A 24849-nucleotide genomic window follows, 5' to 3' on the forward strand; every position below is an offset into this window, starting at 1 on the left:
TATGGGTAATAATTCAAAAACTCACTCAGCCAAACAATGAGACATTAATGCATATAATATTAATGGGGAGAAAGAGACAAAATAAGACATTTGTAATCTAATCAGTTTCAGAGATGAGGGGGGAAGACATGAAAGCGAATGAAATCTCTTCTTCTTGCCAACATACAGCGTGCACACATACAGTACGCACACACACAAAGACAGCGATGCAGTTGGTTTAATGAGAAGATCAATCAACTGGCTAAAAGAGCTTTGAAACACAAACTGTTCTGGAGGCAAACATCCGTCTTAAATAAACGCATCATTGATGGTGGCATTCATCATTCAGTCACTTCAGCCTTTGAAGTTAGACACCTTGTCAGACAGTCCAGCTAAGGCAGCGTCTGAGCTGACAGATAAATGCAAACATTCGCATTAGAGTGGTGACAATTTTAGTTTCAGCACAGTGAAGTTGTCCCATCAAAATTTCCACCGCTATGACATGTTTCTCTTTTAAGTCCAGTTGATAGAGCAATACCATATTGCAGTTTTTCAGGCAAGAGGTTCAGTTCTTTGTTGCAGGAATTCAGGGGTGTTTTTCTACATGAACATCAACAGGAATTAAATTCTTGCTAACAGAACATCTACTTATGTAACATAAAAGGCATTTAGATTGACCTTTACAATCCTTTTTTAAATTAGATTTATTTAAAAACAGTTGCAAGCCTGAATAAAGTACTGTAGAGTACTGAAAAACATTTGTTGTTGCTAAAGTTGAATTAAAGTTCAACCAGCTCACCTGACTAGCTGAGGACATCTGTGGGAGGGCTAACTGAATGTCAAACACTCCTCTGTCCCTCAACAACCTTTGGACAAGACATTTTAAGTCCCAGATTTCCTGTTGAGCTGCAAAAGCATTAAGCTGTAAAAGCAGCTTTCTATTTCTGGTCGACAACCTTAGAATTTTCTATTAAAATGACAATTATCCATTGCCGATTTAATCAGCTCTAGCTCGCTTATTTATTAACATTCCTGAGCTGGTTTAATACTCAGTATCAATTCCTAAAATATGCACTCTATGGTTACATATGTGACGTTGTACTAAAAGACAAATGCTAAAGCCACATGTCCTAGGCAAAATGTCAGCTTTCCAGCCTGTTTATAACCCACATTGATATGAAAACATTGAAGTACAGAAGCAGTACTGTTCTTGGATTGCAAGTCAATTGCTTTTGGGTGTTCAGGATTTAACATGACATGAACACGACCCATGATCTTTGGGTAAAACTCTGATGTAAATGTATCTTTTAGACAGTATATATGCGCCATAGAGCCTCAGATCATCCAGATGTATTGTTGCATTATAGGGCACTTTTTGGGCCGGCTGTTGCTGCAAACTTTCTCCAAAGTCTCTGCAAAACTGAAAGTGAGGGGAAGTCAATCAATACGGCATAAATTGTTTTTGCTCCTGAACGTGATGGTCTGACTTACCATTGTTTGTGGTCTGCATCACAGTTGCAGTCATACTTTGGGTCAGTGCAGTTCCTGTCGATGCCACAGGCGCATTTCTGGATGCCAGGCCCTGAGCCACCCCAGTAGAAGTGCTTCTCGCTGCCCCGGCCCACCCACCAAGTGTAAGGGGTCCCATCTGGGGAGCAAACACAGAGACAAACAAACAAAAAACAATGTGTGAGTTCCTTTCAAGAAAAGAACAGTCACGTCCCTCGTGGCATCTGTCGATGTCTATGTTAACGGTGCCCTTTTGCAGAAAAACACAGCAGAGACAAAGATGCAAACTTTTGCGAAGGCAATTAAGTTGTGTTACTAAACTGTCCAAACTCCTTCCCATTACAAGTGATTAATTGTTAAATCATTAACTGTTTGAGACTTTTGTCACATTAATGTGATTTATATTGACAGCAAGCAGCTGCATGCTGAATGAAATTCATTTGCTCAACATGTTTAACACAGCTGGATGGTAAATGCCTTTGAGACTGGCAGGCACACTTAGTCACAGATCACACCTGTGATTTTAGAACTGATTAAAACACAGATTCAGTGCTACATTTACATTCATCTTTCACATTATTATGTGCCAATCTTTGTGTTAATAAATGTTTGTGTTAATGTAGGCACGTCTAAGCACAACAACAGATGTGCACAACAGAGGTGCTAAAACACCTCTTTGTGTGCGTGTGTGCCTGTGAGTGTGTGTGTACTTTAATGAGTTGATAAAAGGTGAAGGGCCGCTGCTTTTCAATAAGAAATGCAATATTGTTTTCTCTGCCCTGGATAATGTATTCTGGCAGGAGACAGTAACTATAGGCAGAGAGATAGGTGTAAATATTTTGGTGCCAGGAAATACATCACGATAACAGCAAGAGAGAATGAAACAATATTACGTTTCCATCTGTATTCCAGGAAAATAAGCTGCATTGTCAATATCGCTTTGTCAAAATCCATCAGACGATGAAATCTCTGGAGCCATATTTTTTACAGAAGGGGATTGAAGAAGACTTGATGCAGCACAATTGCATTGAGTGGTATGATATACTGTATTATTATACCTTTGATTTTCTAGACTGGGGCTTAACTCCAGGAAACAACCACGGATGTGGCTCTTTGTGTTTGTATATATTCTGTTTGTGTTGGCCTTGGTGACCTGGTGGTTTATTGTCCTCATAAAATGAATTAGCCTCATCTCTCTTCAGGCCACTGTTCAGACAAGCCATTGTCAATAGGATTAACACTACCTCCTCATGAGACTTCGCAATCCTCTTCCTTACACACATATGTGCGTGTGTGTATGTGTGGTTGTTGTGTTGCACTTCCATACAAGTGAGATCCAAGTTTGCATTTAAGACCTTCACAGAGAGGTCAGTGAGGTCCCCAACCACAGCCAACCAAGCTAAGCCTGTGGCCTCCCAAAACGCCAACCATCCTGCCCCCCAACCCAATTAGCGAGTGTCATGTCATCGTCCTTGAAGCTGATGTGCGGCCACTATTCATAGTGAATGGTAAGTGGCTGTAGCTATGTTGCCTGTAGGTCCTGTAGGACGAAGTGACTGCTGCATGAGTAAAACAATCTCCCATAATCAGCTTTTAGCATCAAACATCTCCAAACTCACAATCACAACTAAATCGTAACTCTGTTTTTGCAATGTTGTGCAATGATGTTACAAATGGAATGTAACTAGGTATAGTTATAGTATTGTACTTAAGTACAATTATGAGGTACTTGAGTTGAGTATTTTTCTGCTACTTTCTACTTCTCCGCAACATTTCAGAGGGAATTATTATACACTGTAAATTTTAAAAGTGGACTTCAGGAAACCAATTAACTCAGAATTACCAAGTAAAGTAGACTATTACATTTAAGATGTATAAGCTAAAAAGTTTAACAATTTAAAATTATTACTCTACTTTACTTGGTAATTTGGCAAACGGTTTCCTAGATTTTTTTAAGTAAAGTCACTTTGTCAGATTTTGCAGTATAAATACATAAATAGATGAATGAATAACGGACTGTCTTGCATTAAGAATCAAGTTTCAATAGTGGGTGCAACTAATCATGAAAGTCACATTGAAAAGACAACAGTCATGCTGTCTTGTGTCTGAGCAAGAACATGCAGTGTGCAACCGTGAGTGACGGCTCATTCTCTCACTTTCTGCTTGGCCTCTCACTAACCCTGCCATGTCATAACACACCCAATTTGAGTCTTCACTCTGCTAAGTTTTATTGACAGGTTGGGATCAAGAAGTGTGCCACTATTTTCATATAATAATGAGTAACTGCAGGAGAGAGGAGAGGAGAGAGCAGAAAGGAGAGAGGAGAGAGGAGAGAGGAGAGGAGGAACAGCAAGGCATCAGGTGGATGGGGAGCTGTGTATTGTGCCAGTTTAAGTCTCCTGTGTGATGCTGTTCAAGCTCTGCCAAAACAAACCACTGAGGAGTGGAGAGTGAGGAAGATGGCGGAGGGGGAGATAAAAGGGAATGACAGCATGGATAGATGGAGATATATGGGAGGAGAGATAGAACCATGCTGGCGCAGAGTTGGTACGAAGAGCAGCAGATAAAGGGCGATGCCAAGATGAGGTTTAGCAACACGTTTGCATGTGCGTGAGAGGGAGTGTGTGTGTGTGTGTGTGTGCGTGTGTGTGCTTGTGTCTACAAAAGTCCTGGGCTTTAAAAAGCAGGTGCACCATAATCATCAGTAGTCCCACTATAGTATGACTAGTCCAAGGAGTGGTAGCTGTACGTGCCTATTCTCATGAAACAATAAAACAAACAGAATAAAGACAGGAGGAGCACTTCAGGTTTGAATTTAATAAAAGTAGTCTTGTTGGGGCTTGTTCCACAGATTTTCGTTGGATAAAAGCAGTAATAAAGGGACAGATGTATGTCTTGTATTGAGAACTTTAGCTTTGACCTACCACACTTGGCATAGCGTTGCACACATTCATATCCTGGCCATAAGATGGCTGCAACCAACGATTATTTTTTACTATAGATTAAGTTGTTGATCATCTTTTCAATTAATCTATTAGTTGTTTGGTCCATAAAATCACTTCTTCTCAAAGCTAAGGTGATGTCCTTGAATGTCATGTTTTGTCCACAGCTCAAAGATCCTCCTTCCTTTTACTGTCATAGAGGTGACATAACCTTGTGTTTTTTTCTTTAATTAACCAGAATTAAGCTGTGAAAGTTTCAAGGAGCTATAATGAAACCACACAACAAACACACTAAATGGTCACAGGAGAAAATAAAATAAACATGACTGTGATAAGGTCTGGGGTTGTGCTCATCTTCTGTCTGCAGGGACACAACTTATTGTGATGGCTTTATCTATCTGTTATTTTAACAGCATGTAAAAACATGCATGCACTCACACCTACAGACACACACAAATACTTATCCCCCCCTTCTTATCTACAGAGGTTAATGTCTCCATCTTCATCTTGTCTGCTGTATCACACAGACTCATACTCTCAGAGCAAAGACAGATAGAGTTGTGGAGGGAAAGACAAAGACACAGAGCAGGAGATTGGGAGGCTGTGAGATAAGATGAATGGCAGCAAGAAAAGGACAGCAATGAAAAAGATAGAGAGAGAGCAAGAGAAAGAGCACCATCACGGTCTCCATAGTGATAAGCTGAACCAAATGTCATTCTTATTGTTCAGGTTAGGCCTCAGCTGAGTGTGAGCACTAACACAGGTGCACCACTGTATGTTGTGACAGGTTCTTCCAATTCTGTTCTTTGAGAATTCAGCAAGTTGGTGAAAATTTGGTTTTTGCTTTTAATGATTGTGCTCTTTATATCAAAGCAACGTGATAAGTAAGTTTTGAATCATTAAGCAATTATTTGCTGGGTACAGCCGTTTGTAATGCTATTATAAACAATTCTAAGGCTTTTATTAATGTTCATAATCACTTAATATACTGGAAACAAGTTTCCTATAAGTGCTCATTAAATGTCTTATCATTTTGTTTATTTTGAAAGCACCTATATAGTCTAATTGATGTTCACAAGAATCTAATAAGGGCTTTGTTATTAACTAAAGTAACCCTTAGTATAAGGACATTAATATAAAGCGTTACCAAAATTTTCAGGGTGATGTGGCGGTATTGGAGGCAGCCTCTTTTTTGGTCCCAGAGGGGAGGAAAAATTGTTGGTTGCTTCAAACTTAACGCAGATTTCACAGATTGCCCCGCAGCACACAGACAGTACTCGTACCCAACACAAGACAAGCAGCTGGGCCACACTTAATTCATATCAAAAGGATCACACCCCTGCCTGTCAGAGCATGAACTGAAAGGTCAGTGGATCCAAAATGGCACTCGACATGCTCAGTCCCTCATAACCCCCGTCTGGGAAATAATGGCTTTTAAGAAAGGTGGTCAGCTGGAGCTGAAATGCCAGAATGGTACTCATAACCCTTTGACTGGCTTTCTCATAAACCTCTCTTAGATATAACCCTTACTACAGTCATTACAACTAAAAGGCTGATTATTATTGCCTTGAATTTCCTCTCTGGTCCTGCTGAGTGACAGGTGCATGTCAGAGTGCAAATGTTCAGTGAAAGTGCACACATGGTGTACGCATGTGCAGATGATATTATCAACAGTTCACCTGCTCTCTGCACTGATCCAAGGAAGTGTGAAAGGGAATCAATAATCTTCTTTCCTCTCCTCTAACAAGCAGCTACTGTATTATTTAGAAAAAAGGAGAAAGGGCATGAAGAAGTCCTAAGCACACTGTACTTGCTAGAAAACACCCATCAGGAGACACAACAAAAACGTGTACACACCCATTGACATGCAGATGCCCCCGCTCGCCTCTCTCTCTCTCATGGGCTCTGGACAATAACAAGAACATGCCCCCTCATATACACAGGCACACATACATTTTCAACCTTGGAGGGTTGTGAATCAGTTGTGTCTTTGTCAGCTCGCCATAGGTTTCTGTTCTTTGTTGTCATCATTTGTTTGCATTTTCGTTTGTTGTGCAGAGAGCCTGGTGTCTCCACTCCACTACCGCTGGTCTTTGTTAGCCTCCTATCCTCTTAACATCTCAGTTTTTGCGGGAAGACTGTGGAGACACATATTAGCCAGCTACGGGTAATACAGTGCGCGTTTGTGTGTGTGTGCATTTTGAGCAAAAGAGAAAGAGAGGGAATTTGTGTGCCTTTGTGTCTTTGTCTCTGTCTTTGTGTTTATCTGTTTGAGTATATGTGTGTCTGTGTATTCTCCTCTCTGCTCCTTTTAATCCGTCTCAGTCTTTGCCTCGCTCCCCTGTCTCTTTCTATTGTCTCAATCTTTCTCCTCTCCCCGACCACCTATCCATCAATTTACTTTAGAGAACCCCTCCTACCTCCCGACCCCTCCACCATTTTCTCTATCTCTATTTAGGCCTCTTCTCGCTCCCCATTTTTTCCTTGCTCGCTCATATCTCTTGGTCTCAGAGGCCTCTTTCTTTATATCTTTCTTCCCATTATGTCTTTCTACCTTCTCTTTGCTACCCTGGATCTCTTGCTCTACCAGGCCACTCTTTCTCCCACCTCTCCTGTGTATCTGCCTCGAACACCTTGTCCTTGCATTCTCATATCAGTTGGTCTCAGTTGCCTTTTTCTCTCTCTGTGCTTCATATCTGTCTATCTATCCCATGTCTCTACAACTCTTTCCTGGCATCTAATCTCTTTATGTTCTCATTAGCCCTGCAATAATCTGCCTTTTAATCCATGCTAATTGCATACTCCCTTTTACCCTGATCGTGATCTGCATGAAGTCACATTTGGACCACATCCCGCCCTCCCTGTCTATCCCTTATGGTTCGATCTGCAAAGGACTACGATGCATACCAAAACATCAAACCTGTGATCTGTTTTAAGTCTTTACACTGGGTTTAGGGAATGTTGGTGGAATGCGTGTCTGATAGTTTAAGGTAACTTAAAGGAATCTTTTGAAGAGCAGGATTTCCTGCCAGTGTTTGACACTGTTATTCCACTGATTGACATCTGGTGGCGATAACAAGGGTCAAAGAAGTAAAGCACTAAAAATACAAAGAATTTGAAAACGGCTAGCACGCAAAATGGGTGTAAATGGATAACATTTTTAATTCTTCCAAAAAATCTCCTCTGCAATGTTTTACGAGGAGGGAAATGCAGTCAGCATGTCACATAACTTTGTTTGTTTGTTGGTATTGTCAAAACTCAAGCAGACCATTAAGAGGAATATACAGGTGAATAGGGCAACAAAAAAATTACCAACAGATATCAAGGATCTAGCTAGGAATAAAAGATGACCCTAAAGTGTATGGAAGTGCAACCGAAGCCAAATTTTTGGAAAATAAACATGTTGATACAAACTTTCCCACATGATTACTCACATTAAGACAATTATCCTTTTTCACATTCTTTGATATTTTGTTTGACTATGCAAATGTGCCGGATAATTAAATATGTACTAATTTGCATACACTTGCGGAACAGAAATCTCAAGTAAAACAAAAGCAATTGCTATATTCATTTCACAGGTGTAGCTGTGCCCATTAGACAGGTCTGCCATTATTTTAAGTGCTGTGTTGAGGCCACTAATGGATCAATTCTATCATCAAAGTAAATAATAAACATGGATTTATTTTCCCTGTGTTACAAAAAGCTAAAACAATTTCATAATCACTCATTCTGGCAGTGAAGGGAGGAGGTTAAAGAGGAACACAGGAGAAATGAGTTCGCTGATGCTTGCAGTGCATGCAGTGTCAGATGAGACATCTCCGTTGTCTACATCAGAACACACAGCAGAAAGGCCCGGGAAGAGTAATGAATTATTTCAACAATTTCTACCTGAGAGCACCCATAATGCGATCCAACTCCCTGACAGTTCTGAGGCTGAGCCTCCTTCCTCCGCCCGCTGTTCAGCACACAGCTATGCTCTGCATACCCCTGCACCCATCTACAACTCTTCACAGGTCATCACTGAGTCTATTCGGCCATTAAATGAAAAACACCCCGGAGAGGGGAGAGAGGGGGAGGGAGGGAAAATTAATATCAATGGTTGTGTCCCTAATTGGCTTGTCTGCTTGATAAAGGACACAATAACCCAACTCTGCTGCAATTACCCCCTTTTCCTGAATCTAAAGTATGCACTCGAGTTGGCAAGTAAATCCACACAAACATAAGCACAGACTAAGCAGAATGTGTGCACAAACAAAAACACACACCTCCGGCAGCCATTGTAACTGACAACAGTGTAGGCTAAAGACCATAAACAACTATAATCATCATTACCAAGGGGTAATCTCAATCAGTGTGTGTGTGTATCTGTGTGTTTATGACTATAAGTCAGATTTAGTGCCGTGTCCCCTCAGGTCAAGGCCGATGGACAGATGTGTTATGAGGAAAATGGCTTCTGCCAAGACACACTCGTTTTTCACTCTGCTCTTTTACTCACACCATCCATCTCCCTGCATATCCGTCAGCTCGTCATATGGATGGGGATACAGTGAACAACACTCATAATTACAGAGGTGGATGAACGGGGCATAAACAACTCCACACAGGCGAGGGCAAAGAGGGAGAGAGCGAGAGGAGGAGAATGGGAATATCAGAGAGAAAGGCAAGTGGAGGGAAAAAGAGAGCTGGAAAAGAGAAAACAGAACAGTCAGAAATACAAGACATAAAAGATGGGAAGGACATGACAGGGGAGAAAGGGTGAGGCCAAGGATCAGTCGTGACAGAGAAGTTTTGAAGGATTAGGGGTGAGAGAGGGAGTTTGGCGCCTTTACTTTCTCTGTGACAAGAAACCCTGTCACAACTTGTGGGTGTCTTGAGAAATATAACAGCCGGAGTGTGAAAATGAATCCTGTCGTAAAAGGTTAATTGTCACCATCAAACTTGTCCTGTCTTGATTACACAGTATCTAATTAATTAAGTCAAACAGGGCAAAAATAGTGTATGCTGTCATGTTATTTGAGCGATAAGTCAACACGTTCTTGTGCAAAATCCCAAGTATAGCTCCAACAATTATTCAACTTCATCAAGGGTGTCAACGATGGACATTTTTCTCATTTTCTCCTTCAAGAATAAAACTCCTGTATGTGTTGAAGTTTATATGCACACAACCTATAGACTGTAGAAAAAGACGGCATCAAACACTTTTAACTTGATATCACGCAGAAACGGCTATAAGCATCCACTATTCGAGGGTTAATAATTTCATAGAGGAATAATATTTTTTGAAAATATTCATCAAGGCGCTTGACAAGATGTTCAACACTCAGCTGGGATGTTTGCTGCTTGGTAAACAACAACTCAAGAGGATTAGGATTATGTAAAACAGAGAGATGAAAAGGTGTTTTACAGCACTGTCAGTGGCACAAAAACCTGGTGTGACTAGTTGGAGTCATATTATTGTTTCCAGTGACAATACATGGCTGAATAGTTTGCATTTGGTGGAAGCTTTTTAATACAGGTCTCAAATTTAGTCAGTTGATTGAAAAAAACGCAGGTACATTAATTAATATTACACAACAGCCTTAATTAAAACCATCTGGCACATCGCAGCTTAGCGCTGAGGCGCATATAACCGATAAACTGACTGCACTTGAATGAATGCAACCACGCCCTCAAACACACAGGCAGGCATGCACACACCTACAACAAAGTCTAGATGTCTTTCATGTTGCAGTGACACAATACAACACAAACAAGCCTCTCTAGTGTCGATCAACTATCAAAGAAGCTCTTGCTGCATTTTGGCTTTGTATTACTCATGAAGGGGTGGTGCATCCTGCTGACAGCTGGGTGCTACGTTCATCATTGCACCACTTTGTTGTAAGGAACATGATGGATTTCAAGGCTTTTGTCCTCGAAGACTTTTTTTTCATGAATTCTGACTTTATTCCCTTCCACGATCAAGCTGTGCTCCTTGCCAGACAACTGCTAACTTACTTTTTACTGTCACATTGAATGATTAAGCAACATATCTAGCAGGTCTCATCCTGGTAAAATGTATGCGTAAAGTAAAAAATAAGACAGAGAAAGAAAATTAAAGACCAATTGTGAACAATCATCTCTGTTGCCATCAGGGTGCAGTTATGTTTTACTTGCTTGTAAAACCAACCACCACTCGAAATCTTTTATTCCCTCTGTGGTTCGTCATTTTAAAAAAATTGATTTTACTGTTTTTTATTTAATTTTATTAATTGATGATCAAAATATTTATTAAAATGTTCTATATATTATCGATTCCTTTATTCCAATCATCTCTGCAGCACATTTTATTTCATTTTGTTTTATTTGATTTAATACTCAGCTATTTTTGTGTCTTTTTGTGTCTGTATAAAGTCGTCTGAACCTGAATCGAAAGAGGGCCGAATGCTGTCTGTACTTTCTCCCTTGCGTCATTCCTGTCAATACTGATTTAAACACTTGGTGGTGGTACAGAGATTTAGCCTTGCTCGTGGCTTACCCTCGGCGATGTAGGTCATTGACACTCAAAATGTTCTGGCCTTGAAAGTCTCAAGGATACAGGTACAGTATCATCCTGAGAATTTTTTGCTAGACTCTATTACAGCTCAGACACTGAAAGCCACAGCTTTGTGAGAAAAAAAAGTTGGGGCTGCTTTACACTGCAGACATTTCAGAAGTCTACATGGGTTCTTTCAAGGGAGAACAAAGGATAACCTATGACACTCTTCTCTCATCCTGCCTGCTACATTCTTCTCCTCTGCTTCGTTTCTACCCTGTTCTTTGTTTGCTGTCGATCTGCAGGTGAAGAGGTTGACCTCGCCGGTCCAGACGCTAACCCGCTGGGCCTCTCCCTGGGCACACAAAGACCCACCAACCTTCTTTATCTTATTCTACCTCTCTGACGAACTCTCGGTTTTCAGCTGTCTGTTCCTCTCAGCTGCTTTCTCTTTCTCCCTTTGGTATTCTCGTTTCCCCATCTCTGCGTTCCCTCTCCCCTTCTTTCCCTCACTGCCCTTCTGTCTCCATCTTAGCTTGAGTTATTGATTTCTGTAAAGGTTGACTGCGGCTGCCGCCTTCCTTTCTCTTTTCTCTCTAACTTCTTCTTCTTCTTTTGCTCCCCTGCTTTTTTATCTTTCAGTCTCATCTCCTTTGCTGAGTCTACTACTTTTTTACTAAACCTGTTTCTTTCAGTATTTTGTTTTTGGTCTATCCACCCATGTCCGTCTCTCTCTGGGAGGCTAAACTTTAGGCTAAAACTTAGTCTGTATTGTCCGGTCCTTTGTCTCTCACTCCTACTCTACTTTGACTTGGCCTAGACAGAGTGTGCTGAAAAAAACCCCACTGCAACCTCACATTTTCCTTTTCTTCAAACATCATTTTAAACCATCTTGCTCTCTACCCTCCAGAGCAGTAAAGGAATTAGACATACAGAATAAAAGCTAAATTAATGTTGAAAACAAACAAAACAAGTACTGTGCACATGCACACATCTGCTTAATGGGCTACAGCTTGTATATCAATGAAAGTTCAGTCCCTTGAGGCAGGTTTTAAGATGAAATATTGAAAATGTGTCTTGAGGCAAAGACTATAGCCATATTAGCTGATTTCTCACAAATATGGTTGATGAAATCCCTTATCCTTTGAGTGATTATTGTTGTTCCTTTGTAAAATCAGTCAACAATTTATCACAATTTCTTTTCTAAATAATGTGTGTATAACAGATGTGACTAAAACATGATGATGGATATAAACAGCTTATTAAACCTCCATCTAGGGGAGAATGTATCCAGGCTGTGATCATATTTTATATCTAGAATACTCTGTGTCCTCAGCTAAGGGCACTCAGCGTGATTTACCGTGACAGTGATTTGTGGTAGTCGTCCACTTGTGTGACCTCATATACGTTTATCTTTATCATTTTATGTCTCTCCGAGAGGACACATTGTTATGAACACAGTGACTTGCTTCAGAGGTTTTCCTTTAGATTTTGGAAGACCTTGCTGCATAGATCTGCATATTAATGAGGAAAAACGGATACCGCTGAAAACTGCTGCAACAGTTAATGCTTAAAGATAAAGAGCTCATATTAATGCCACCCGTGCGGTATGTGCAGACAAGTAAGTTGTGCATAAATATGCATTAGTGCATTAATGGGCATAGTGAATGGATTCAGTAATAGGTTAATAGGATTATGTTTAATACATCATGGTGATTAGGTTGGGACATGAGGCAGCAGCAGTGCTTCTTCATTTAAAGGTATTCGATGTCCAACCCAATCGACAGGATATAATCAAACTTCTGCAAACCACGGGTTTATTTAACCTTGTGTTTATTTTCAATTTCAAATGTTATGCTTTCTGTGAGGACGCTGTGCCTATGGTCTGGTTATGTTTAGGCACAGAAATCACTTGGTTATTGTCCCAATGTCTCGAAAAAAATATCCAGTAAAGTTGCCACAAACACAGCTGGGAAATATACTGATGAAGTAAAAAATATCCAGTTCTTTTGTGCTTACTTAATATTGAAGCACCATCTTGAAAAGTGGCTTCTGGCTTGGCTGTCTCGCCGAGCTGTAATGCAACCACCATCCCTCCATCTCCCGATAGGAGAGTCAATTCATATAAATGTTATGTGAATGTGTTATACTGAACCTTCTATAAGATACATATGACACGTACAAATTAAACTAAAAAAAGAATCCTGGACTGGTCCCTTTATCTGGATCCGCACCAAAAGTTAGTGGGGTCTGTTCTGGGCCGAGACCCATCCTCCAGCCAAGTTTTATGGAAATCTGTTCTGTTGTCTTTGTGTAAAGTGTAATCCTGCTGACAAAACAACCCACCAATTAACCAACAAACCAACAAACAAACAGACACAGTTGAGCTGATAAAAATATTTTCCCTTCAACAAAGCTTCAGACAAAACACTAAGGCGGTTATATGAATCTAATCTACTGTATCAACACTACAATTTTACTATAGCTGTGTTTTGTATAGCTATTATTGCATAGGTCATGTTGAACTTAGATAAAAACCTGAAACATTTTGCAATGAATTGCCAATTTATTTGCAGACGCGTTGCTCACCTGCCTATCATTCCCTAATAACCTGTCCATGATGTCCTGGGGAACATGATGATCATATTAGTAATGAGGACATGGCTGACAGGTGAGGCTGCACCTGGCTTCTGGAAGCTTATTACAGAGTCTTAATGATGTGCTATGTTCCATAATTAGGAAACTTTTCAGCTCTCTGTCCAATCTCACTGTTTGGTTGCTGTGTTGGCTGGGGGCAGTGCGAGAGCTTTGGTTTGGTTTGACAGCTCGAATGCAGTGCACTGTGTCTGGGAGATTTGTGGCGTGCTCATTGGAGGTGCAAATGAGAGAAAGGGTCTGCAGGAGTGTATATGAGGACACATAGAGGATGATAACGTGGTATGCGAAAGAGTAGAGTAAGGGGCTTATGTTCGGAAAATTTGTGTTGTGTCTTAATGTGTGTAATGAGCACATGTGTGTATTTTCCCCTTAAACTGAGCTATACTTTCTCTTACACAAACCACAAAAAAAAATGAGGATATGCAACTGTGTGTGCACAGTACATACGGCATGCATGCCTGTGGTGGCAACGCTCCAATGTTAGCACTTGTTAATAAGATCCAGAAACTTGTGTTTCCATTTCCAGACCTCTAATTAGGGATCGGAACTTGTCAAACTGGGTGGTAAAGTTACTATAGTTTGTGTGAAAGGAATCGCCATTCTAGTTTCTAACACTATGGACACCAGCTGCTCGCTACGTATACCCCTGTGTGAGACAATGAGTGGCAGAAGCATTGGGATTCATTTATTCAGGAAACTGTTCCAAGTTTAATGTTTTTTTGGGTTGGGTTTTTTGGCTTGACAACAAATATGACAACTATAAACAAAGCACCTGATGAATTAGACCCACAGGGTTAGGGCTTTGTTTGCAATGAGGACAGACAGCACTGCTGCAAGTTTGGGTAGCTCTGAAACAGATCAGCTAACTGTCATGGTTATTTTTGTGTGTGTGGGAAAGACAATAATGTACAGAAGTAACTTTATGCATGGGGGTGGATGGTTGAGGTATAAATAGAATCTATATTTGACTGTAGATTTAAATCTCATTAGAGTATAAAAGCATGTACATACCTATTATGAATCACCAAAAGGTACTGTAGCAGGTAGTGCATTTAAGTGCTTTGAGTGTGGGGTAAGTGTGTGTGTGTGTGTGTGTGTGTGTGTGTGTGAGGCTGTGCCAGTTAATGAGGGCCGTTATGATTGAGTTGAAGTTTGCAGGTCCTGTCTCGCTGCAAAGGAGAGCTAATGATGAATACGCTTCAATCATTTCCAGACAGGCCTTCATCATTTGTTGGAGCTGTCAGACAGTTATCAGGGCTCACTGTAGGCAGCTGGAGAGGAGGCCTCGTCCATAATTGAAAATTGAGTTTAGAAATGTCACATGTATCCGTCCATCTGAATTTCAAGCCGGGAAATCCCCATTGGCGCACAGCATGTAGAGGCCTGACAGTACCTATCAATCCAAGCTTCAGCATTTTAGTCAATACAGACAATCGCCAGTGGGGCATTTGTTCATTTTTAACAAGGGGCATGTTGGGCAGTGTCAGAATGAGGATATGCCGCGGGTAGACCTCAGTACTTTACTAATATATCCTTCTTTGAAATACAAGTTCTCTGCCTTCAATTATGTGTAAGCAATTTAAAAATTAGTAGAACTCCTATTTATGTTATATTTTACACCATCTTTCAGGCCCTGCAATTATCCCTTGATAGCTACTTTTGAAACCAAAAACAGACGGTTTAACCTTTAAATCATCAGCTGAGTAACCTTTATATTCTTTGCTGCAGGACAAGGCTGCTTATTTCACAGACACAGATTGAAAAAAACAAAAAAAATCTAATCAAAATGTGCCAAGGTCTAAGGCTAAGCCTTCGACTTTCCCATATGCTCTCTTTTCCAAAAAAACACAGTGAAGTCAGTCTCCAGTATATACATTCACCTTAGAGTATCCAAGGTCTAACTCCTCCGCAGCGGTTTCTAAGTGAGCAAAATAGAACGCTAATCTATTCTGGTGTAATCATGCTTTGACCTGGCTAATGGAGGCAGCATACCCTGGGGCAAGATGTAATCAGGGAGACAGTTAATAAAATGAACAAGACCGCTTTACTGATCTTACTAATGTCCCTGACCTTCCCCGAGGGACGACACTTACACACATGCAGGCTCATACTTATACATACATGTATGTGCCCTAATGCCCGTATACATCAGATGCGGTCTCAGGCATGACCATTCAAACAGGCTTATTAATGTAAACACACGGATAACAAGGAAACAGCAATACCACAACTTAATTATCATCCTATAATCCTTTAACCGTCTCCCCATTATCTCTAAACTAAATGGTCTGTATAAGTAGGAGCGGTTAAAAAGGACAGATGAATCACATGCCCACACCTCACAAAAACTTTCACACGAGTTCACACTGTGAGTTGAAAGAGAGTTTCAAGGCATCATCTATTTATGTATGTGTGCTTGGTTTACAGCTGGAGGGGGATTGTCTCTACTCGGGTCACACATATCAACTCCGGGGAACATAGTCACGACTCCATAAACAGCTGTCAATCAAACGCTGTAATGACTGACAGAGCAAACACTCATGTCACTTAGTAACAGGCTATATTTACATGAATAACACGGTAAGCACAGAAGTGTTAACGTGGATCTACATACAGGTAGAGGTGTAAGAATGGGTACATGTAACTGCAAATGCAGGGACATAACAACAATCCCTCATAACTTAAATAAAACTGCTATGTTGAGAAAAAACAAAACAATGGAGAAAAAAATAAAATCAAAACATGTCAAAAAAGCTGTCAGTTTATGTTCTCTCATGGAAGTTCTACATAGTTAGAGCTGTCATGACTGCAGTATGTGCACTTATAAATGCCTGACAGCTCAGCTGTAACATTGCACATCCACGCATGTTCCCAATTAAATACTGTTTCACAGTCTTTCGTCAATATCCAGTCTCTCTTTCTCACTCTCTCCCTCACTGTTCACTGCATTTTTGTTACTGCTGCACACCAAATCTTGAGGGAGATTTCTGCCCCATATCTTCTATATATATAATGAGTTCTTCCATTTTCTTTAATGTGATGTTTTCCCACCTTGTTACCATTTACTTTTTACGTGCTAATATAAACAATCTGTTGCTCTATGTTATTTTCCTTTTTAAACACGTATAGTAGACCACAACTCAATCCTCACCCTTAACATAACAATCAAAACATGTAACACCAAATCCAAAAACAGATAGAGCCTTCAAGTCTCTCGGTACACAAGGCGGACGTACACAAGTAACTTCTTCTGAATGTTGCTTCATATGAGAGGGGTGTTGAAACAAAAACAAATCTGCCTTCCCAAGTCTAGATATTGGCCTTGTACGTCAACATTGTATAACACAGGAGGAACATTTTATATGTATTTTGTCATAAACATTATGTAATACTGTACACTTTCTCGCTTGCCTCAACAAAGTGCTTCAACAGCACCAAGCGTGTTTAAAAATGTAAAAAGCGTTCTGTTGAAGTTTGGTACTTAGACATCACTTCTGTTTATATACAGAAATTTAATAAAAGATCCCATAACATTAACATAATTGCAATGTTTTCTACAAAGAGCTGCTGGAGGGTTTCATGATAAGACACTCATAATATGCAGTACAGTTCTTGTGTCCATATGCTGAACCTCAGTGTATTGATATACCACATTCACACTCCAATCATGGTTTTATGATATTAGCAGTTTAGGTACAGCCACAGCTCTATCCTTGTGTTGAATGTACTCCAGCCACTTGGTGGATTACAGCAATGCATCAAGGTGCTTGCAGCAAAATGAAAATGTAATTCTCTGAGCGCTTGCGGGAAATACAAGACGAGGGGGTCAGGAATAATTGCTTGTTGGAACATGATCACTGGCTGCCAAAGGGAAGTTGTCCTGTAGCTCTGACATTCCCAAATGACAAAGCCCCTGTTATAATTCCTGGAGTTCATTCCAGGAATATGTTTCGTAGGAATATTATGGCTGATGAGTGATAGGCTACATTCAGTGTGGAAGGGGGCTCTCTGTACGGTATGGAAGCAACCTTGTCAGTGCTGTATCACCTTTTGACATCTTTTAATCAAGGCATACATGCTTGAACGCATATTCATGGACACTACCAAATTAATATAGTCATGAGGGGGCATATAGTTGACAGTGACAGTTGACGGAGTTAAACACTATTGGCAGTGCAAACGGTTATTGAGTGTCAGCGTCTGTAAAAGCTGGTGTTAATGGAGGATGAAGGTGGGGGTCATTTAAAATAATTAGCTGTTATCCTTGAAACGAGCATATAGACTCTGAAAATGCCTTCAACACCATCACATCAAATCACTTACAGTATCTGATCCCTAAAGTGTGTTCATCAAAAAAACTATGTGGGACAGTGTGATACAGTAGGTATATTCTGCATTGTATTAAAGAGGAGGATGAACTGCATGAAAAGTGATACTAAACGTTAATATATGTAGCTTCATAGCTGAATTAATGACAACATCTATCTGTGATGAAGCAGCCATTATATTTAAATCTCATGACTTTATCAAACTTTCTTTTTTTTTTTTTTTTATATACAACTTACTTTCTGTTATAGCTGTATGTAGGTGGATTAATAGTGTACTTGCTCAAATGTATTAATGTTTTTTCACTTGCATAACATGAACTTACATAATCCTTTCTTGAGATCTCCAACAAAAGGACTAATTGCCCGTCACAAGTTGTGATGCACAGGTCAAACATGAACACTGTAGCAAACTATCCATAGCACACAACAACTATCATCTTCAACAGTAATGCAGTTACAGTATGGGAGATTCTGTCACCACTGGGTTTCTGTAAGTTTACTGCCATGACAGCAGGCGTGGCGGGTATACAGTAAGCATGAAGACACACTCTTAAACAAACGGTGCAGTAGAGTGACAGACATGTACATTTACATACACCAAACAGTTGAGTGTTTTGAGAGAGGCGGAACAGTGGCTAGCAAAGGTGATGGACTGTCATGACCTTCATGATTGTTGGCAGCAAACAGTAAACAGAAATCATATAAGGGGGTGAGAGAGAGAGAGCAAGAAACAGAGTATACAGTAATTGGACTGAGGGGTTATATTTGAGAAGAGAAATACTGATATTAGATCACACTGGAGGGGTCTGGGAGCTGAATATGGCAGATTCCTCGCTAACAAGCCACAGCAAAGCACAATTGATGCTCCTTGTTTTTCTTCTTCTATTGAATTCTCAATGTATTTCCACTCCATGGCAACTTCTCTTATGTAACCTCCCCACCGATAAAGCCTCATGAATTCAGCTGCATTGAGCTAAGAGTAGATGAGAATGAATCCAGGACACAGACGTGGGAAAAAGTGCAAGTTTAAAGCTCATATGCCAATCCCCTCCGTATGAAAGTGTTCCTCTCCTTCGCCCTGTTGAACTTATCTTCGATTTCTCTTTGTTTCTCAGCTGGGCCACATATAGTAGAGAACAGAGCTCTGGAGTGAAAGGCTAATGTACCACAACAGGAAACAATGACCTAGCTGAACTCATCTCTTTCCCTCATAGACTTGCTCTGTTTCCAGCTTCTCTTTTTTTCTTTCTTTACTTCCCTATCTGTTTAAATGTATTAAGTCATAAGTCTTTACACTTTATATATGTCTTTTTCTTTGCAGCGCTGCATCTTTCTTTTTCTGTCTTCTCTCTTCCTCTGCAGTCCATCTGACAGTATGAAACACGACCTCTCACTTTGGTTGAAATCCCTGAAATCTTTGTTGTTTTTGTAAGTGAACAGACACATACACCAGGCAGGCATAGCCACGCACACTCGCGCACACACACACACGCACACACACACACACACACAAACACACACACACACACACACACACACACACACACACACACACACACACACACACACACACACACACACACACACACACACACACACACACACACACACTGACACACACACACACCTGCACAAATCCCAAATGCTATTTCCAACAGCTCTGGAGCTGGAGGAAGACAGGGGCTTATTGAGATGAAGCATGGGGCCTTGGGGGTGACAACGTGGGCATGATTGTCTGCCCTGCGAGCCCCCTCTTCCCTGAAACTAAACCCCACCAGCGACCACAGCTTGCCACCAAAGGAGAGAGAAAGAGAGAGAGCAGTATTTCAATTCTCTGCTTTTTGCAATTCATCACCGGCCTCTAACGGCAATCTGTGCAGTTAAGCTATTGCTCCCTGGAAGAAAAACAGGGATTCTTCAATCAAACTGTCTGAAAAAGTAGTAGCGCTGGTCAACCCAACTTATATCATTCCTGCAGAACAGCTTAAAATAGATCTTATGGACTTAAGAACATGCTATGCTTTCCTGCTGCGAATACATTCAGAAAGTCTTAAAGTTAATGATCAGTGAAATTTGCAGAAAAAACACTCAAATCCTGCAGACTGCTATGATATCAAATGTTGAGAGCCATTCATACAGCTGCCTTTGAAGAAGAACTAAAAGCTTTGTTTTGACAGCACTAAAAATTTATACATTTTTCGTGTATCACAGTATAATGTTCCCTTGAGAAATACCTGAAAATCTCATTAGAATGCTTGAATGGTCACGGCACTTACAGTAGCAAGTTTGTCATCTCATCTACTGACTTGTGTTTTCATGTGTGAGGTAGAGGTGTTAACATTGTTTTACATAACTGTAGGTGTGAGTCACACAGTGCAGTTGATCCAGTAGACAAACAAGAACACAGAAATGAATGCATAATTTTTTTCACAATTAGTATAATCAGTAAAATAGACTACTAGAATACTTAAATGCCAATTAGTGTTTTTTTTTCCCAACAAAGGAAGACAATGCCAAAAATCATCTTGCACAGGTTTGTTAAAGCCGGTCCATTGATGTGGCAGCTTTCACAGCACCAGGTTAGAAAATTATCCCTTTAACTTCAGACACCTTTCACAGTGTATTTATTAATATTGAAAGATCAGTGTTGTCTGCTGCTGGATGTGGGGTCATCTGATGTGCAAGACAAATAAAAATCAAACAAAGCAATGATGCTTAAGAAAATCTTTTAAAAAATTACTTATTTTTTCAAAAGCTTTGGCTCATCTTTCAGGCTGTTTCACAGAGAAGAGAATAAAGCAGGAACAGACACAGAGAGAGAACAGAGAAAGGGAAGAAGTGAGAGAGACAACAATGAAAGCTTGATGTTGAACGACACACAGAGACAAAGAGATGGGCAGGTGGAAATCGGAACATTTTGAAGCGCCGATACAGAAAGACTGAACAACAAAGGAAAATCCACTGTTGGTGTTCGCAATAGTCATGCTACGTTATGTGATCCTGTTAGCTTGCCTGAGTTATTGTAGTGGAAGCATTGTGGGGTGGAAAGCACTGAGGAGGCAGTAGACTTCTTAGAGCCACAGGGATAGAAGGCTAAATGACAGATGATACACAGATTTAAACACCACAGGATAGCCCAAGGCAAGCTGGGAGCCACAGACAAGTATCCTTATATGGTAACGCAGACACTGCGAGTGCATACTCAAACAGATAAACTCTGAGGAACTCGCACATTAGGCATGCACGCATGCTGATGTGCTTGCACACACTCAGACACACTTGCTGTGTCTCATTTCAGGGGCTGCTTCCTTTGAAATCTGCATTTTAAGAACAAATGAATCTTAATAGGCGGACAAGGCTGCAATATTCTAAAGGCTCCTCCATACGTGGCCTTCACTTGCTCAAAAAAACAGCCAGCATATCCTTCCTGTGCCTTGGTTTCTGGCTCTACAAATTGATGATGACCGCTCAAATGCACCATTAGTTCTGACTTACACTTGGCTTTAAAATACATTTCGGTGATCCAAATACAAGTGGACAGCCGAGACACATAGTCCTTCACACCTGTGTATAATCATGCATCTTCAAGCTGACCACTTCAGATTTTGTTACTGCTGCTAGGAGGTCAAAGGGCCGCATGCACAGTTATTAGACAACCACCAGATATGTTTTGGGAGGCTGGCTAAGAAATCACAAACATTTTAAGAACTAATCTGTATGGGCTATTCCAACTGTTGGATGCCCCTCCACATTTTTGACGCGCTGTCACTAAACCGACCACCGCGTCCGTCAATGTAAAAAGTGTCTATGAGAAACTCACAATGATTCATCCTACTATTTTATGTCCTCACCATCATACATCCTGTCCTTTGAAGGTGCTGGCCCCTAAAGTGGGACTCTAACTAACACCCCATCTACATTTGCACGCACAGAGGTGCCTCGATATCAAGCTGTGAATCTAATCTCAGTTTACAGCCCACCACATGGCATGAGTCTTCCAGTGCACCCTGAAAATGGATTATGATAATTCCATAACTGCCTTGAAAGAAGCAGTCGGGAGTAGTTGTGCGGAAACATCAGTCGCCTCCTTATAACCTCCTGCAGAGGTGCACAGCAGGAGACATCAGTGAAGCGATCCACTAACATACTTCTGTACAACCTTTCATGTTCCTCCTTTCTCCTTGTTTTCCTGTTCTGCATTTTATTTAATGTGTAAACTTCCATCCTTCCCTCCATTCTAACTGTGTACTCCTTCCTGTTTTTCAATCACTCCACCACTTCTGTCTTTATAAACGCACGGCACCTTTTGAAATGTGTGAAAGCTTTGTGACAACATCAGGTCCTGTTGTGGCACCTATTGTAAGTGCGCAATGTTGCTGACAACTAGGACAATATAAAAACCCATGGCTTCACATTGAAGCAGAACGGATGGAGAGCGACATGGCATCTCAGAGTCTCTGGCTGTAATATTTCTCAGAGTGTTGTGATGGTGTGCTATTTTCCACTCCACAAGGCACAAAAACCGCCATGTACCAAACAATACATCCTTTAGTGAGAAGTTGAAGGTCCCTACTCGAATTACAATAAAAACTGAGAGCGAAAGCATTTAAAGAAAATAACCTGAGCACCATTTTTTCCAAGCAGCTGTGAAAATTTTGCATTTGTGCAAAGAAAGGGGGCCAATAATCGGGCAATGACATGACACAACAGTAAAAGAATGGAGAGGCATTCTCCAAGAAGAATTTTAGTGTGTCGAAAGGGAAATATAAACTGGAGAAATAAATGAACACAGTAGGAATTAGGTTTTATTGGAAAAGGCAAACTGCAATTTTTTCTCATCTTTTCGTACTTTAATGTTTTACAATTATGGTCAAATCTGGTGCGACATTTGGATTACTTAATGAGTGCCAGGTTACGCAACGTGTTATAGGGTTTATTGACTAAATCTCTGAAGATGCATAACCTCAACTCTGATATTAAATAGCAACAGTTAAAACATATTGCTTTCTCACCACTCATCATACAATTATACAACCTCAAGTCATAGCAACATGAATGCTGATTCTTAACAACTGTATTTCAATGAAGCACAACAAAAAACCTCCAGCTTGTTATTTGCAAACTGGAGAGATACTGTATGCGATTGGAACTGATCTTCTCATCTAACTTTCTGGTTTTTGACACTATGCGATAATGGATGTGATCTTCTCTTTATTCAGGGGCTGTAGCAACTTAAACAACAGCTAAGCAACAGCTGCTTCCGTGGGACAAACTGAGGTTGGGAACTGTGGGACTGTGCAGCATCTGGATGGGTTTTACATAAAGAGATGAGGTCACTGCAGTGGGCCTTTTAATTTGTGAGCATGAGCAAATTTGGTTGGATTAAGCCCCCATGAATTGTTCACTTTGTGTTCTCTGTTTGCTCGTTGAACACATCTATGGTTATGAGTTCAGCACCTCTGTGGTTTATCCTCTGAGGGAGTAATTTGGACATCAGGCGCCCAGCAATCTGATTGGACTCACACTTTATGAACTGAACTGCTGTCCTGAGTTGACACGTACCTATGTGAGTAAAGGAGCGCTCACAAATCACATCAAAATCTTTGCTCCTGTAATTGGATGGGATTAGTCTGGGCTGAGGAAAGCAGCCCTAAACATGGCTGAGCCACAGACACAATTTGCATAATTTAAAACCACAGGGGTTTGTAACAAGTGAATTTGAAAAAAGGAATAACAAAAGGGAGGGATTTAGTTAGTCTGGGTCCAGGTAATCAACAAGGCCCAGATGAGAACTTGATGTCATGGTCGGAGAGATTTGGCCATGTTAATTTATACTCGAATGGAAAAAAATGTAAATTTAACAAAAGAAACTTAATCTCACAATTAAAGACTGGTTATTTTGGAGCAGGAGGAGGTGGTCATTACATCCCTTTGTGTAATTTACAATCAGTTCAATTGTTGACTACCATTTCTCCTTATTTCTGTCTTGCAGGCCACCATTTCTCTTCTTCAACAACCAAAACACCAGTTCAGTTTACAGAGCCAACTAAACATTTCACCAGATACATTCTCAGTTTATATTTTCAAATAATGTTACACTAGAGAGAGAAAGAGATTTTTTTTTAATCTTCACATTATGTATTTTGAATTACAAATACAGGGTACTGAGAAGTTTTTTCTTCTGATGTTGAAGCTGTATGTACATGAATGCCAGAGATCAGCTGGCCTTCAGATGTCGTCTTTGTGGAGTGTTCAAGTGCAGCCTTAAATAGAAGCCATAAGTAGAGGCATAGCATTTGATCAGTCAATCTATGTGGGTGCGAGGTCTTTGAGGTTAGCTCGTGTGTCAGGATCCTCAGGCCGATTTCCTTAAGCAACCTCTACAAACGACATACGCAGATGTACTTGCATCGTGAGTCTGCTACCTCCTGCATTTCAAATGTGATAACTTCAAATACACCCACGGTATAATCAAATGATGTGAATTCACTTTACACTGTGAAAAGTCAAACTCTACACAGCAGACACCCAACACAGGTATATGAAATCCATTACCTACACTAAGATGAACTCTGCAACACCTAATATCAAAAAACACTTTTCTATCCATTGTCCAAATGATAGCACTGCTTTGAGCTTAAGTCATTCAATGTCTTAATCGCCTCTCAGTAAAGCTTTGTATAGTGGGGTTGTTGCGGTGGCCAAGTCAAGGTTGAGGGAAAAGTGTGTAAGGAGCGTCCGCTGCGATGCATCACTCTGGGCTGAACAGAATGAAAACCTAAATTGGAAATGGCTCCAACCTTTGTCGGGTCAACGATCTGTGTGTCTGAGTGTTCATGTATGTGTGTGTGTGTGTTGGAGATAGAAAGACAGAACGGAGCGAAAATGCATGTAGAGCACTTTCTTGAGCAATGAAGTG

At 40.5% G+C, this 24849-nt stretch overlaps 1 protein-coding gene across 1 annotated transcript in view; it reads right to left on the reverse strand.

The window, feature by feature from the left end:
- Positions 1-24849, reverse strand: part of cntnap2a (contactin associated protein 2a) — a 316263-nt gene that overhangs the window by 56889 nt on the left and 234525 nt on the right. The window contains exon 16 of the mRNA XM_084340352.1: positions 1471-1627. Within this exon, the coding sequence (XP_084196478.1) occupies positions 1471-1627 (157 nt within the window). The remainder of the gene's footprint in view (positions 1-1470; positions 1628-24849) is intronic.

Source organism: Pagrus pagrus (genome assembly GCF_965226575.1).
Source record: "Pagrus pagrus genome assembly, chromosome: 20".
In the NCBI taxonomy this organism is placed as follows: Eukaryota; Metazoa; Chordata; class Actinopteri; order Spariformes; family Sparidae; genus Pagrus; species Pagrus pagrus.